The sequence below is a fragment of the Cinclus cinclus genome, chromosome 1 (assembly GCF_963662255.1).
Source record: "Cinclus cinclus chromosome 1, bCinCin1.1, whole genome shotgun sequence".
In the NCBI taxonomy this organism is placed as follows: Eukaryota; Metazoa; Chordata; class Aves; order Passeriformes; family Cinclidae; genus Cinclus; species Cinclus cinclus.
In genome coordinates this window covers 51,828,100-51,845,120 of record NC_085046.1, presented here as the reverse complement: position 1 = coordinate 51,845,120, position 17,021 = coordinate 51,828,100, and the positions used below count along the sequence as shown (strand labels likewise).

Below are 17,021 nucleotides of genomic sequence, written 5' to 3'. Positions count from 1 at the left end.
TATGGAGGGACCTGGGAAAGGGCTGAGAGTCTTAACTGGAGGCTAACTAGACTAAAACCAGAATGGATGTTGCCTCCTATATGGATTTGGAGATGGACCACCTATTCTGCACTGCTGCAATATGCCTATCAAATCATATGGTGCATAACACACATTCTGTTGAAGAAGAGTAATGTATTGGAATAACACTGTTTATTCCGGGTGACTTGAAAAATCCAGTGAGCTTTATTATCTTCAGTATCACAAGTGGTGGTTTGTTCACAGACATTTATCCTGACACTTCTCACTATAAGGATGGGCTTTTTGTTAAGATCTTAACCAGCCTCAACCATCTGAGATGTACCTTCCTACCTGAGTAGTAGCCAAAATTGGATTTAAAATAAATTCCTTCTAAATTCAGTCCCTACCAAAATAAAAACAATTCCAGTTTTCCTCATGGCTGAAGGACTTGTGAGCTTGATTAACATCACCATCAATTCCACACAAACAGGTCCATTTGGGACATACCAGGGACAGGACAGAAAGACAGACAAACACATCCTTCCTCTTGCTTAAGACTGAACCACAGCATGGGAAATCTGAAGCTACACTGAACTTCTGAGTGCTCCTCTCCTCACTCAGCATTCTCTTTTCCTTGTACAGAAATGCATATATTCTTGGTGCTGCATGTTCCATGGATTTGGATCTAGTTAAGATTTTCATCAATTCCAGGTTCAGGAAACTTTTGTATTTAGGACTCTGGTTCACTCATTGTAAACTCAAACATTTATGAACTCCTAAATCAGTGTCCCATATTTCTCCTGTTTTCTGAAGGGACGAGCTATATCCAAACAATAAAATAAAAATCCTGAGCTTCTTTCAGAAGGTGAGATAATTTCTTGTGTTCTAGGGCAAAGAAATCAGAGAGCTGGAATTTTTAAATTTTATTTTGGATTTATAATTATTTTAATTTTATTTAATCAAGCAACTATCTTATTACAATCCGCAGGATTCATAAATCATTAGATCTGTTGTTATTTGGCTTAGTTGTACCACCATAATGACAATAAATCCTACAACTTAAGTCCTGAAATATCAAAATAAAGAAGAAAGAAGTAGTTGTAAATGTATGGTCCTGACCACTCCTTATCTTCTACCCCATGAGTGTAAAATCTGTGTTTGGATTGGGTTAATGAGAGACACAAAACCACTTCGCAGACTGGGCTGCAAAGTGCAAAACTTCTAGATGGAGAATTGAGTTTAGGATGCAAAATATTTCTTCCGACAAAAAATCCTTAAACCCCTCTAGTTAGAGAAGAAAATCCACAGACCACTGACTACTTGAGAAAACAAACATGGAAACTCACATCAAGTATTTCCTTGTTGGCTTTTGGTGATGTAGCCTCTCTCAACTCTTTAATAGCAACAGGAATTTTAACCTTCTCTCCTTCTGGGATCCAAAGTCCCTAACAAAAAGAAGTACAAAGAGTTATTCAGTCTCATACCTAACAGGTTAGTTCTCACAGTTACATATATATTTTACATCTTCTGAGTAGACTCAAATATTCTGAACAATGGAAAGACATGGAAGACAAAAAAAAAAAAAAAAAAAGCAAAAAACGTCTTGTGAGCATTACCAAATTCCTCTTCATGGGGTGGCACTTTTTTTTCAGTCGCCTCTACCATACTTTCTTGAAAAAACATGTTCGTTACTATGTCTGTGTAAATAGCTGAAGAGATGCATAAAAAGCAACTTTTGTGGATGAAAATCTAACTAATTAGAACATCACAGCAGCTGCATGTGCAATACCTCATCACTTCCAATTTATAAATTGTGGGATGAAAATAATTAGCATTTTCTCATTAAAAACAGATGGCACCTATATTGTACAAATAATGCAGTCCTATACATATGCAGTGGTAGGGGAGCCTATGTCCCCCTGGTACAGTGCTCTGCATCTATAGTGTCAGGAGGCCATTTAGGTGGCAGGTCAGCAGTGTGGCATTGTGAGGACATGCTGCTGAAATGCCCAGCAGTGCAGGTGCACAACTTTTTGTGCCCCTAAAATTCCTAATCATAGCTGGGAGCCTGATTCAGAATACAGATTATTCTTTATAAAGAAATATAGGAACCTACAATTAATAGAAAAGCCTGAAACACATATCCTGAATAAAAGGAGAAGCACAGAAAAGTGGACCTTGATGAAGAAGCACAGAGGATAAACAAACACCAAGAGAAAAAAAAAACTTCTGAACCTACACAACTGAAGGTGTGCAAACACTTTTACACATCTGAATCAGTTCTAGTGAAAGAAGGATTGAAAATTATAAAAAGAAGATCCCAGATGACACAGAAAAATGGCTTTGCACTGAGCAAATCAAAATGCATTTATTTTTCTTAATATTTACAGTAGGGTGCATTTGACTGTGGTAGTTTTTAAGTCAAGATCTTTGTTCTCCAGGTTCAGCAGTATGACTTTGGCAACGTTTTACATAAACCTTCTCCTGTTACCCAATTTCTAACAAAACTAAAGATGATTTGAGTAATCTCTCTACCCTTCAATAGATAGACACATGATTTAAAATCTAGTTTTAAAAAAATCTACACAATGATCAAAGCTCCCAGTTCTTGCTTTGTTTGGGGGGGCCCCTGCAGGAGGGAGCAGGATGAAAAGGAGAATACAAACAAGGTGATCTTACCTTATATACAGTGCCAAAAGCTCCAGAGCCTAAAACTTTGACCTTTTTAAATTCTGTTTCCTTTAAAATTCTCAGATGAGCCTGGTTTGGTGCCTCCCCGCTGGGTGTCAGTGGTTCAACAAGCTGGTGCAGAGAGAAGATGATGTTAGAAGATTACACAGTCTGGAAGGTTGAATACTTTATTAAATCCTTCCTTTAAAATAAAGAACATTTGATTCCATGTGAAGTTTTTGGGAGGATAGCTCTGCTCAGACTTGCAGGAATAAGTACTTGCAACAAAAATCAAGCACAGAGTGGCAACTGCCATTTTGAAGGAGAATGAAGGAATACCTCTTCTCAAATGGAGGCTATGACTTCAAAGACTAGAAAAACATGACATGAAAAATAATGTAATTACCACAGATGCTAAAGGAGATTATTTTTGTTTTGAACTTGTGAATAAATTATTAAAATGTTTAAATAATGGGCAAGAATCACCTGCAACCTTTCATGTCTGCTCTTGTTTAACTGGATAAAATTCCCATGGTACCAGTGGTGTACAAGCAGCAATTGAAACTTTGACAGTGATTCTTTCCTCAAAAAATAGGATTTGAATTGTCTATTGATTTTTTTCAAAATTTTATCTCAGCCTTATTGCAAACTGGGGTAATGCCTTCCAAAAGATATTTAATATTTTTATGATGCATAAGCCAGCTTTTTCCTTAGTGTTTTTCCTTTTGCTTTTTCTTCAAATAAAACAGCATTTATCTAGATTCAATCTGATTTTAGAGGACAAGCAGCCCCTCTGTTACAATGAAATATCTTCATTTTGAGGAGTCCAGAGGGTACATTATGAGCTGAGCACAAATTGAACTCTACTACCTCAACTGCAGAATACAGCAGCAGTATGTTTTCTTTTTTTTTTTCTTAAGGATATTAACAGCTGACTTTGCAAAGCTGGCAAGTATAGAAAGAAGCTGCAACTGGGATTTTAGAAGAATGTTAAAAACGATTGGCTAATTTACTAGAACCAGACTAGAAAGAGAAGGGGGCTAACCACAAAAGAGCAGCTTCCACCCAGGATTAGGAATTTTGCTGTGTACGATGTATCCAGAGGGTGATGCTGTAATGCACACAAAGCCATGCAGAAAACAATAAGCAGTGCAGAAACCTTGCTCATGCCCAACAGGGTGAACCATTCACTTTGATGGCTTTGTGGGCTTTTTGTGCTACAAACAAACCAAAGACAAGACACAAACACTTCCTCAGTTCCTTTCCCTCCTCTCCTTTTCTTTTTCCACAGGATCAGGCACGCAACCTGATCAAGGGGGTAGAATTTTCAGAAGCACCCTGAGCTGCCACAGGAGCCTCAAGGCTTGTCTGGAGGGACACGCGATTTGAGGCTGAAGGTAGCACGGGTCAGCAAACGCATTGCACCTACACCTAGAGGTGTTGTTTTTTCTGAGTAGATAGTCTCAGTTTCTTCCCTTGGGATTGAAACTTCCAAATCCCTTAAATATTTTGCAAGTGATACACAGAGGGATCAGATTTGAGACTGACGAGGTGTTAGGTGAGTGCCGCCCCTTTCCCGAGTACCGCGGCAGCCGCCACGTTTCCCATCCCAAGGGACTGCTGAGCTGCAAGGCGGATGGAGGGTGCTTTAATGCTCTGCTACGAGGGGGAGGATCCCCCCTGCCCCTGCAGGTGAAGCCGGCCGGCCGTGCTCACCTCCCTCTCCTGCAGCAGCCGGCGCAGGGTGCGCTTCCTGACGATGTGGCGTCTCCGCAGGTACAGGCCGATGCCCAGGCCCACCACCACCAGGCACAGGAGGCCTCCGACAACACCGGCTGCGATGGAGGGGATCTTGGAGCTACAACACAGCAGGGGATGCAGAAAGAGAAAGAAATTCATAGGTGTTAGATTTTAAAGAAGTCCTACAGAGGTTGCAGGAAGCCTTATGTTTTGATCAAACGCGGACTCTGGACACCCACATAAGCCAATTTCGCATTTATTTGGCACCTGTATTTTTAAATCTCATCCAGTAATCTGTTCAAAGTGGTGCTTAATTTCCATGTGGACTTAAATCACAAGTCTTCATTCTTCCCTCGAATTCACAACTGGAACTGATCCTCACAGCCTTCTCCTCCCTCTGACAAAGTCACCAAGCACATGAGCATCAAATCTGTGATGTCTGTGTGTGCCAGCTGTGGGCAGCCCACGAGTGATCAGAGACACCAAGCATGTGGAGAGAAGGCCTCTCAGAAAGGCATACACACTTGTGATACCAGTAATGCAGCTGACATCCCTCCATATTTTTTTTTTGGGGGGGAGGTGTATTGTGTACCATCCCCACTGTACACACAGATTGCTGCCTCTTTATTAGAGCCTGGGTAATTGTAAATGTAAGTTGAAAAGAAAAACCTGTTTTCCAAGGTTGTTTTTTGGTCTGTACTTAAGAGATTCTTCCCAGCGTTTTTCTAAGTTGCCCCAGGGATTACTAATAAATGCAGTCACTTTTTAACAGTACTTCTAGGTTGAATTTATCTTGCCATAGCATGATTTTGTGGCCAGAAACTTAATTCTGCTCTCTAGAGCACATCATGAAGCCAAACAGTGTGATATAAGATCTAGTCTGAGTGTGACAAATGAGCATCCTTCTGGGCACACAGTATTTGGAGATGTACAGATCACAGGACTGGAAAAGACCCTCTGCATATCTGAGTCTCCTGTAACACAGATAACTGTATCAGTCCTAAACATATCTTTCTCTGGCCTTAATCCTTTCTTTTTCCATCCTCTGTTTTTATTCTTCAGTAACAGATCCCTGGTCTCACCTTGACAAAAACTGTAGGCAGAACAAGATTTTGAAGTCTTGTGCCAGTAGCAATATTTCTCAGTTCTTTAAACCATTTTTATAGGTCTGAGCCTGGCCTAATCAGTCACTTCCCTCTAAACAGCTGAAGACTTTAGTCCCAGTCTAGCAGTGTCCAGTGTGGAAATGTAAAGACACACACACACACACACACACACACACACACACACACGTGGAAATGTAAAGACACACACACACACACACACACACACACACACACACACACACACACACATATATTCTTTCCAGCTCTGCCATTAATTGTAGCAGATGAAATACTCACCCATTTGGACAGCCTTCAAGACCTGGCCCTTTGCACCTGTAAAAACAAATGAACGTTACAAGCATAGTAGCTGTGGCCTACATACTTCTGTAATTCCAACTAAGAAGAGCTCTACTGATTTGAAAGTTTGTGTTTCAGAGGAGTCCAAGTGTTAACATAGGAATTTATAATAGTTATACACTCCATTAAATATCAGTAAACAACCTTTCCCCAAAACATTTTATCTAGAGAAACAGCTATGCTGCATACTTAGTTTAAAGAATGTTTTAAAACAACTTTTTTGCATGTGGTAGAAGTTGGCGAGGATATAGATACACAAAATTCATGGATTCCCTGTTTCCCAGAGCCCAGGGCTGACTGTGGAGGAGCACAAAATTAGCCTCCTCCTCCTACATAGACAGAAATATATATGGAAACATGTCATTGCAGACCCTCTTGCATAATTCTTGTTTCTGATAAGGTAAAGATTTCAGTTTCCAGACTTTCTGTTACAATGGAAAACTTGGGTAGCAGATACGTGGACTGCCATCAAAAAAAGGGATTTGACAGCACTCTCTCAGGCTACATTTTGTTGGCATGTGTCCATGGTATTTTTCCTTTAAAATCCAAAGTATTATGTTACTGGTAATGTAAACAGGTACAATTGTTATTCAGAGAACCAGGAACTCTACTAGCAAGTCATTCACCCTCAATTTGAGTTTAAAAAGCCCAAAACCTTGGCAGTGTAGTGCAAAAAAAAAAAAAAAAAAAAAAAAGAAAAAAATAAACACAAAAACAAACAAACAAAAAAACCCCAAAAAACAAACACACACACACACACACAAAAAAAACAACCCCAAAAAAACAAACAAAAAACCCCACAGCGACTGCGTTCACTTGATGGTCTAATGAGTGTGAGAGGAACAGTGCATTCCCCAAGTGCTGCTGGGCAGTGAGATATATGCTCTTCACGGGAATTGTGGTCTTTGTGGTGTCTACTGAGGAAGGAAAGCATTACTGAGATAGTGACATCACCTCTGGAAAACAGAGCGCAGGAAGGAGTAAAGTCCAGTTTGTGGTATCCGCTCCCTACGCTGACTTAGAGAAAATGTATTATCCCAAAACAATTCCAGAGGAGGTCAAGCAGGGGGTAATGAGTGAGCCTATGCCAGGAAAACTGCTCTGGAATCCCTCTCACTGAGAGAGAAACCAGAAAAATTTCAACATGCCAGGTAGAGTTTAAGACCTTCTCTTGAAACTTGGCCTGGGTCTGGGGAAGGAAGAGGTGAAGCAACTACTCATTTTATTGGGTTTTAGTTAGTTTGTTTGTTTGTTTTCATTACTCAGATCTTCCCTTGTGTATTTGCCTTGTTTCTGGGCCAACACAGTGCTCCAAGACCCAGCATCTGGAAGGTCTTGTAAGTTCACTGGACTCCCATGCAAGAATGTGCATCCTGGTGTCCTGGACATGCTGCAAGTGCTGTGCATACCAATTCCTGGATTCCAGGTCCTCAGCCTTGTTAGCTTTCCTACCAGCATGCAGCTTGCTTTGTTTGCTCAGTTGTGTAACTAAGCACAGAGAGGCTGCACATGCAGAGCAGAGCCACCAGATTGTTTACCATCATAGGAAGCAAATCTTGCCTTAGGCTTCTCTCTTCAGGTGCACAATGGAAAACTGCTCAAGGACTCCAGACATCATGGTCTACCTCCCGGATATGAATTTCTAACACAACAAAGTATGTTCAGCTGCTCTTGATAAGAATGTGAAATTGGAAGACCTCACCTAATTTCAGAATACGACTACTGTCCCTCAAAGTATCTCTCCCTCAAAATTCTGATTTGCCATGCTACTTTAAGATGGCAAGTTCTCTATGTGCTTCCTAACAGCAAACAAAACAGGCTAAGGGGATTGTAGCTACAGTCTGATGAATGACTGATCAGTTCTTCTCTTACACATCAAAGTAGAGGCAGGAGAACTGTAGATTTTTATCAGTCCCCTTCCTTTTCCCACACAAATCCATCAATATCAAGTCTCTTAGGATAAAGTAAAAAGATGTTTGGGAAGAAATAGAGAGATCAGCTTGTGCTTTTCAAATCCCACTTGGTTTTCTGATTCATTTCACAAGTCAGAGAAGAAACAAAGCCCATAAGAATTATCCCTCTAAGACTATATATAACTATCTTTCTTAATGTGGAATTTTATGATGACACCCTACATAAGTAACCCAGATTTTATGGAATCTAAATAATCATGTTTTCCATTCCTGAGTAATTTTTCTTCTGCTTACAGAAACCAAAATGACAAATGTGACGTTATGAAGTAACTCAAGATCTTCTGGACATATGAGATGAATATAACAGCAGTTGTAGTCTTTGATACGCTTCTCTACTTAATGGAAAATTAGTTCTGTGTACAGCTCCTGAAAACTACTTCATCCTGAACTATACATTTTACCCATCTGTTTAAATATTACTTGTCTCAGTGCAGACACAACTATTTATTTCCTAAATCCATCAAGATTTTAACCATTTTCTCCTCGACCCATAGTTCCTAGTTTGATGTAATACAATCATGTATTATATATCATGTTACGTTTGATGGCCTTTTAGAGGGCGCTCACACTATAGCACCCTAAGTTACTTAAAAATCATAAAAATAAATGGAAAACCGTTTAAAAATATTTTTAAACTTTACCAGTATTTTACTTTGTCCTTTCTAAGTAACCTTCCAAGAGTGACAAAGGCATAGAATTTGTGTTATGATTCTGCACCCTTCCCTCTCAGATGCCCTGGCTACTTTCTCAACTCCCCCAAAAAAACTTTTAGTATTTAAAATGAAGACTGGTGAGACACAGATTGTTGATAGCAAAACTGTGGATGGAGGCAGGATGTGCCAGCCAGTGGTATTGGCTACAGTGGTGGCTTCTCCTCCTTGCTTATCCACCCCAGTGGCTGTGTCTGTGTTTATTTCCTGTGACACTGGCAAGGGAAAATCAAACCCTTCAACATTGACTAGATTAATTAAGATGGTGAGTGTCTTTAATTGATGAACATATCAATGGGGTTTATATGTTCAGGGCTTTTGAGATGTTGCTTTCTTTATCTTAGCATATATTCTCAGCTGTACTAGAGGCAGGGCAAAAGGCTTGTGTAAAAAATCCCCAAGAAAATACAGGAGAACTGGCAGAGAAGGGGTCTTTTGGCATAAGCAGGGGAAAGCATCCTTCATTCTATTTCCTAATGAAGGCTGAAAAACAGACTCAGCAAATGGACTCAAAGGGATTCTTCATAGCATTACAAAACAAGCAGTGTATGACCAGTATGCATACCTAAAGTAAAAAAATGAAATTCATGACAAAACTCATCTGGGAAGAGAAGTCTTTTACTTGAAGCTTCTTCAAATAAGGAAAACAGAGAGACATCCTGGGAACCCTTGCTTGCATGACTACAGAAGTCAGCACACTTAATCATGCTGATAAGATTTTGTGGGCTCTAGCCGTGAAATTGGACAGGGACAGAAATGAAGTTGTTTCTTGTCATGCAGGAATCGCTGAGATTGTGGTTTCTAAGGATGCAAAAGCTTTGTAAGACAGATGTTTTCCACCCACTGCTGAACAGATCCATTCCCACAGCAAAATGAGGGAAAGATGTAAAGAGAAATGGCATTTCTGATGGATTGCCTTCAGAGAAACAATGCTGTGCCTGACTGCACGTTCCCATATTACATCCCTGACACTGGCTCTCTACTCATCCATGGCCACAGATGTCCTATCTGTACAGCAAATATTGCAACACTACCTCCTTCTAACTCTTGAGCCCTTCAGGGATACAGCCTATTTCATCTGCCACATTTGGGCATTAACTTGAATTGGGCTACTGAGCATGTTCACAATGTAACTGATTCAAAGTCAGCCGAGCTCTTTCAGGTGAAGGATGAAACTGATACTACTTTTAATGTTCTGCCTTAATAACACAAGGCCAAATACACTGAGGCATGTGTTGGGTAGTCCTCATTTTAAAAAAGTCTCCTTACTGTAATGTTATCTCCTGCCTGACTCTTGTGACTTCCCCATCCACTGCTAAAGCAAGACAGGAATTGACTTCTCTGATCAATTTGTTTGGCGAACTTGCTTGTACACTAAGAGCCAGTGTGTGGCTTGCTTTAATCCCTGTCTGGAAAATGTTCTCCAAATCTGCATTCAAGTCTAGTATCTCACTACCGAGGCCAGACAGTGAAAAAAAAGCCTTGTTCAGATGTGGTTACTCATTACACTATTCCACTAATAAGGTGCATTTCCATGTGGCCGATTAGATGGAGGATATCGGACCACTGTGGCCAGTTCGTATCAGTAGGGACTACTGAGGTCATTAATGAAGAACAAACTTATTACAATCCCTTTTAAACTGAGAGCATTTCTTTTTGGGCTTGCAGTGGGAAGCCCTGATGAATCTTGACTGTGACTATAGCAAAAGCAGAAGGCACCACTGTAAATCGTGGCAAATCCACCATATTGTTGTAACAACTGTCTGAAAACCATTGCACTGAATTTCACTATGAGCACTAGAAAGGTCTGTTTCTTGCTGATTCCACCCTTCATCTTCTTTTTTCCCAGGAAGGGGAACCGACAGTTCCCCTAATATGGCTAGCTAATATACAATGTGATGGTTGGTCTGCGTATTCAATACTCCTCTCTTGCAACACTTCTTACGGGCATCATATGGAAAGATTTTGGATCAGAAAGACTTGCAGGGTAAAAAGCAGAGGCCTGTGAAGGAAAAGACACCAAACATGGGCTGGATTTTTGCTTTGAAAGCATCACAGTCCAATAGTCAGCTCTCAAACCCTAAAACCTTTTCCTGTGCATCCTGTGTCTTTTGTAGACTGGAAATCAGGAGAGGAGATCATTATTACTTGTGATGTAGGTTAAACAGATCAATTCACACCTTGTTACAGGTTACAGTTTAAGCATATCCCCAAATGAGGACAAAAATGGCTTGTATAGATTGGATTTACTGTGATGCCTGTTAAAAAAGTCACACTCAAGGTTTTTAACTCAGATCAAATGCCAGCACATGGAAAGAAGGAAAATAAGAAAATCACAGTGTTACCTCACTGGGATTTCCCTCCTGAAAGTTGAAAGGTGCAGAGAAAAATGAGCCCTGGGAACCCACCATCCACCAGATGTCACTGATGTTCCTCTCAAAACCAGAGGACACAGCAACAAGCCAGGTGGAAAAAAAAAGTCCATCACTGGTGGGTGAGTCCTGTAAAATTCCCTTTTCAAGTTATCAAACAAGCCTGTTTCAAACCCCTTAAACAATTTGTTTTTTTCCTTCTGCATAAAAACAAAGTACCACTGCCCTTTTCCTACTTACAAAGTTTGCCACACTCTGCTTACATTAACTGGGTCCTCCTGACCTTTCTTGATCCCTGCTAGTTCTTCTCAGTGGTTTGACATAGGACCATCAGGAAGAGAAAGAGCTTGAGACAAGTTGTTTCTCTGTGTCTCTTCTACCCTGTCGCCATTCAGTGCAAGGTTTTACTCACCCCCGGGTGCAGTTTGGATGGCAGAGCTGGCAAACATTATTCCCATCGGCATATTTCCAGACGAGGGTGTCATTCTCGCCCAGAACCCCTGCTGGGCAGGATTTCACACAGTGGGGGCCATCTATAAAATGGGCACACTTCATGCAATTGTCAGGGCCCTGCAGAGAGATACAACTTGTTCATAATGTCCTTACACCAGCCTATTCAGGAGGAAATTCAGAAGATAAATCTAAATGCCTTCCACTGCGGGAAGTTTTCAGCATTGTCTATTTTTATTACCTTGCCACCCGATTTCTTGCAAGTAATTTCTCTTGTAGGATGGACCATACAAAAGACAGTTCCTGCCACGTTAAAGCTAATATTTTCTTGCATTACAATGTTGTTTCTTTTTTCCCTCTGCCTTGTCTGGTTGGAAAACTTGCATTTTGCATTTTAAATGGGGAAGCATTTAATGACACCTTGTTAAGGGTTTAGCTGAAAAGCAGATAGCAGACATAATTTAAAATAGTGGATATAGACCTCCTGATACTGCCCTGAAATGCTGGAAACAAAACCCTATTTTTCTGGTTTCTCAGCACAGGTTCTTTCCTCTGTTAAGAAGAAGCATAAGATGATGAAGGCAACCCAAGGAGTCCATGTTTTGGTTTTTTTCCCCCCCACTTTGAAAAGCACTAAGACTGTATTTAAAGGCATTGCCTTTGGCCATTTTTGGCAGAACTGTTTTTATTAAGACTGTAACAACATCATAAATGACCTAAATATTTTAAAGCAGGGGAACCAGCAATTGTGGATCAAATTCTACTATGGAGAAAAACCAGACCAGATCCACAGTGCTGGCTGCAGTAGGACAAAAGTAAGGCACACTATGTGGCGATCATTTTAATCACTCTAATGTCTAAGGGCCACTATAATAGACTGATTACTACATGCTAGGCAAATATGGAACAGGGGGTCACTGCCTGAAGGAGTTTATAATGTAAATAATATCCTTGAGGCTATGGTGCTAGGAGGGAGGATGGAAATGCTTCACGGTACTGAGCAGTGACTCTTCAAACTGATGATGGGTGTCCTTGTTCTTGACAGAACAGGGTTAATTTTTGCAGTAGCCAGGAGGAGCATGGTCAGGACATGGGGGTTATTCTATACCCCCTCATATCATTGCCAGGGGCAGGGGGAAGGAGTTTCTTCTGGGGAGAAGGGGCTCCTTCTGTTTGAGCAAGCATAGTAGAGGGAACAGTGGGATAATGCTGGTTCTGAGCAATTATGTATGAATCCTTCACCTTTCTTGTACACTGTTCTTAATCTTCTTGCTGTTACTGTTCCCTTTCTTATCTCATTGCTGTTTCCAGTAAATGGTTCGTCTCTCAACCCATGATTTTCTCCTCTTATGCCTTCAATTCTCCTTTCCTGCCTGCCACAGGGGAAGGGGGGGAGGGAAGGTGGGAGGGAGCAGCTTGTGGTTTGGAGAGTCTCAGTGGGAGTACTAAGTTGGGGAGTATCATTCCTAAAACACAACAATTGCCATGGGTCAAACACTCAGAGGCTGCTGGTGGTGGCAAGAGTTGGGTTAAATAACACAGAGGTAGACCTGTGATGAAAGCAGGAACTTTGATCTCAAAAAAAAAGAAAAAGAGAGACAATTGGACTTTTGCAATAAATATCTGACTTTGACCTAATGTGTTGACACCAACTTGGAATTTGAATGGTTACATGTTACTCAAATGTTTGCCATATTTGCCAGAGTAAGTATTTTTTTTCTGTAAAAATACAAAAAATATTAAAGACTTGATAATGTCTGTGACTGTGGATTACATGTCAGAAAATAAAACTAGCACCCTGATGTTTCCTATCCTGCTCCCTTGCCCCAAGATCCTGACTTCTAACCACCCCCATTCTCTTCTTCACTTCAAATAGGGTTAAAATGAGACATCAGGATTATCTGAACATGGGAAATACATATTAATACATGATCTGGGGCTCAGATTTGCTAAGATGAATCTGCTCTTACAGGTCCAGTGCAGGTTGCATTATACATGGTGGAGTTTTGCACAAGGCACTCAGGGTGGCAGGGGAGGCACTTGGAGTCCTTTTCAAATTCTCTTGGCTCCCTGGAAAACACCACCAACAAAAGAGAAATAATTAAACCTCAGAAATAATAGCAAGTGATAAATGACTGTCTTCTTTTCCAGACTTTTCCACATAAGATTGAGATGATGGTACTGAGAAAGGAAGAGGGACCCTCTTGGCTACACCAGTGGCACTTGCTCAGTGCAGCCAGGAGGATGTAAGAGCAAGGGAAAAGAGACAGTGAAACACATGGCGCTCCAGATTGCACACTACAAATTAGTTTACTTTCCCTTTTAAGCTAATGTCACAGAATACTCACAACCATTTCTAGAGGCTTTTAAATGGTAGTGATGCAAAGAGATCAGCAAAAACAGTTCAAGTGATTCCAAGGCTACAAATAATAATTAGGAAAATTAAACAGCAAGGCACTGATAATTAAATTCATGTCCTCTCTACAACACACAATGAATCATTAAAATACGAAAGTTGGGAACAGATGGTTTTAATAGCAATAAAGCTGTTCCACTTCAAGTAATGGTGTTATTAATTAAACTAAATCTTCCCATCATTTGACACAAAAAAATGCCCGGATCTGCCCTTCAGGTTATTAGAGCTGCTAGAGGGAATTCACTTTAAAAAAAAGACAGCTGCTAAACTGCAAACCACTAGAGAAATACAAACATCAGAGGCATTAGCACCGTGACAAGTACTTGCTTAATACTCAGGAGCTTTAAAAGACAAGCTTTGTAATTTTGCTGCTAGACATGCCTTCTCCACCTACATTACCTGTTGAATTGACACACAAGGCATCAATACTTTTTCCTTGTCCTGAGTGAGGCTGAGGCAATAATTTTGCCTGAAATAGCAGCTCTCAGTGATTCTTGGGTGAAAGTTCATTCTCCCTTGACTGCAACTTTGCAAACTGAAAGGGTGATCTGCTTGTCTGAGCAAATATAAGAGGAAAGAAGTCTACCAAGCAGTGAAGCCATAGCTCTAGGGATGACTGAGCTCCCAGAGACTCTAAATGGCTCTGGCTCTCACCCAGTGTACTTGACATGAGAGTCATAGCTTGGGTTTTAAACTCTTTTCTTTATTTCTTAGCCTCCTTGGGACTCCAGATAGTCTCCTTGTGGGCTTAAGAGGATGTTTTCTTATCAATCACCATGTCAAGTGCAAACTCCTAAGCAGTACTGAATAGAGAAGGAGAGGTACCTTAGCTAGGTACTGTGTTCACGCAACATCTCTGCAAAGCTGGGGAAATCCCATGCAAACAGAGATCCAGTTTCTTGCTTTCTTTCTAGCTACAACACATTTTATAAACCAAAACCCCCATACCATCACCAAAACCTAAAGCACCCCTGAGACACCTTACCCATGCAAGATGTTGCACTGTTTCACACATTCCTTCTGACGATCAAAAAATCTGCAGGAGAAGCAGTGGAAGGGCCCTGGGCCCCAGCAGCCAACGTCTGAGCACAGGGGGTCACAAACATGCTTGGCAGCAGCTGAGAGAGAAAGAGGGACAAGAAAAGACATGAATGTCAAGGCAAGAGAGGGGTCAAATTCTCCATTCTCACTCTATCTGACCAACCAGTTCCCCAGCTTGCTCCAAAACAGATATGAATGGTTCTGGTAGAGTGGAAGAGGAGTAATCATGCTCCTCTAAATCCCAAAGCCTGCAACTGAATGACTTCTGGCCATTCAAAATAAAAGTGATCTCCTCTGTGACAGCTTAACAGACATATAATAAAGTTAAGTCAGGCTGAGGGAGCTGGTGTTGTCCACTCTGAGGAAGAGAGAGCTCTGCAGAAACATTATTGGGGCTTTTTATTACTTGAAGGGTGCTTATAACAACTTTTTAAGAAGGTGTGTAGTGACAGAACAAGGGGAAATGCTTTTAAACTGAAAGAGTAGATAGATTCATGGAAACAATGAAGATATACTTACAGTGGATGGTGAGACACTGGCATGACTTTCATGGGGAATTGGTGGATGCCTAATCCCTCTAAATTCAAGGTCAGATTGGACGGGGCCTTGAGCAACCTGGTCTAGTGAAAGACATCGCTGCCCACAGCTGGGGGGTTGGCCTACATGGCCTTTAAAGGTCCCTTCTCACCCAAACCATTCTATCATTTCTATGAAAAATTTCTAAAATACAACAAATTCATATTCTGCACAAAGAAATAATTAGATTTTTTTGCCCAGGGACCACTGCATTTAATAGCAGTATGGTTGAAAGACAGCTTTGATATGGTCAAAAAAGGCCAGTATTAGGAGCTAGCTTTTATGTCCTTCAACTGATGTGGCTTCACTATGCTTGTAGAATCTGCTGATTTGCTGGACACCACAAAGTCCATATTTTGGTGGAAATAAAAAAAAAATCCCACTCTTCCCTCACCACTTTCATTAAAGCAGTATCACTGATGAATTTTGTAGCCAGAGGAACATGAAGAAAAAAGCCTTGCTTGAATCACGAAAATAAAAGCTTAGTCTTGAATTTCAGCACGAGCTTTGATGGTGAGCAGGAATGCAGCACTCACTTACCACACTCATTTTTATCTCTGTTCTGTAAAATCTTCGTTTTCTGGCTCTCAGTTGCAAACAGGCTGTGCCAGTCCATGGTGTCAGCATAGCAGAGATTCTTGTTCCTCATAATGGCAACATCTCCATCACTTATTTCCTTGAGGGAGCGCAGCCCTAGAGACTGTATTTTCAAGTTAACAACGGCAAGGGAATACTGGCCACTAAAATAGAGATGAACAAATAGAAAAAACATGCAAGAAAGGTAATTAGTAAGCAGGATTTACTCAACATATTTTTCTTTTAGTTGTCAAATGCATCCTGCTGTGAACTACATTTTCTTCATGAGATTCTGCTCAGCCCCCTAAACTTAATGCCTTGTATATGACATGCTTATTATGTAACAACTGCAGCACTCACATCTGGTATTGCAAGGGCTTTTTAAACTAAATCTGTCAGTACACATGTGGTCTGACAAGTAAATGATGCGGAACAATGGCTTCAGGTAAAGCAGCTATTATTTTGTGCTTGTCCACCAAGTCATTCTTCCTCTTGGGGCAAGCCTAGGAGTGCAATGGAAGCATTGCTGGTGTCTGCACTGCCTAGCAGCCTCCATCCATGACTACCCAGCTACCTCAAATCCCACAGTGCTTCTGATGGCATAATTATCCCAGACTCTAAAGAGCACTTTGTGTCCTGCCTGTGCTTCCAGGATGGTGGTGAAGACCCTGGTCCTGAAAGCAGGTTCAGGGCAGCCCTCCACACATGGCAGAGAGATAAGGGTCTTTACTCCCAGGGCATATTATCTACGCTACAGAGATGATATTCTACTCCTTGCATGGTTTGCCCCATTTTGCATCAGTTTTGGGACTTGAGTCTCACACTGCTCGCAACCTTGGTGTGCTCAGTCAAGAGTAGCTCAGAACAGGGTTTCTCTTAGAGTGGCTGTGGCACATGATTTACTTACTGTTGCTTTGTTCTGCCTCGTATAATCTCCAGATTTTCGAAAGCATAGAGATCAGTAGCATTCTCAGGCCAGGCTTGAATCAACAAAAATCCTGAAAGAGGAAAAGAAGATTAAAACATGATCATAA

At 40.9% G+C, this 17,021-nt stretch overlaps 1 protein-coding gene across 1 annotated transcript in view; it reads right to left on the bottom strand.

The window, feature by feature from the left end:
* EGFR (epidermal growth factor receptor) overlaps positions 1 to 17,021 on the bottom strand; it is a 150,276-nt gene that overhangs the window by 14,100 nt on the left and 119,155 nt on the right. The window contains exons 11-19 of the mRNA XM_062497770.1: positions 16,895 to 16,985; positions 15,952 to 16,151; positions 14,780 to 14,912; positions 13,349 to 13,448; positions 11,341 to 11,498; positions 5,814 to 5,849; positions 4,387 to 4,528; positions 2,680 to 2,802; positions 1,347 to 1,445 (exon numbers count right to left, since the gene is read on the bottom strand). Of these exons, the coding sequence (XP_062353754.1) occupies positions 1,347 to 1,445; positions 2,680 to 2,802; positions 4,387 to 4,528; positions 5,814 to 5,849; positions 11,341 to 11,498; positions 13,349 to 13,448; positions 14,780 to 14,912; positions 15,952 to 16,151; positions 16,895 to 16,985 (1,082 nt within the window). The remainder of the gene's footprint in view (positions 1 to 1,346; positions 1,446 to 2,679; positions 2,803 to 4,386; positions 4,529 to 5,813; positions 5,850 to 11,340; positions 11,499 to 13,348; positions 13,449 to 14,779; positions 14,913 to 15,951; positions 16,152 to 16,894; positions 16,986 to 17,021) is intronic.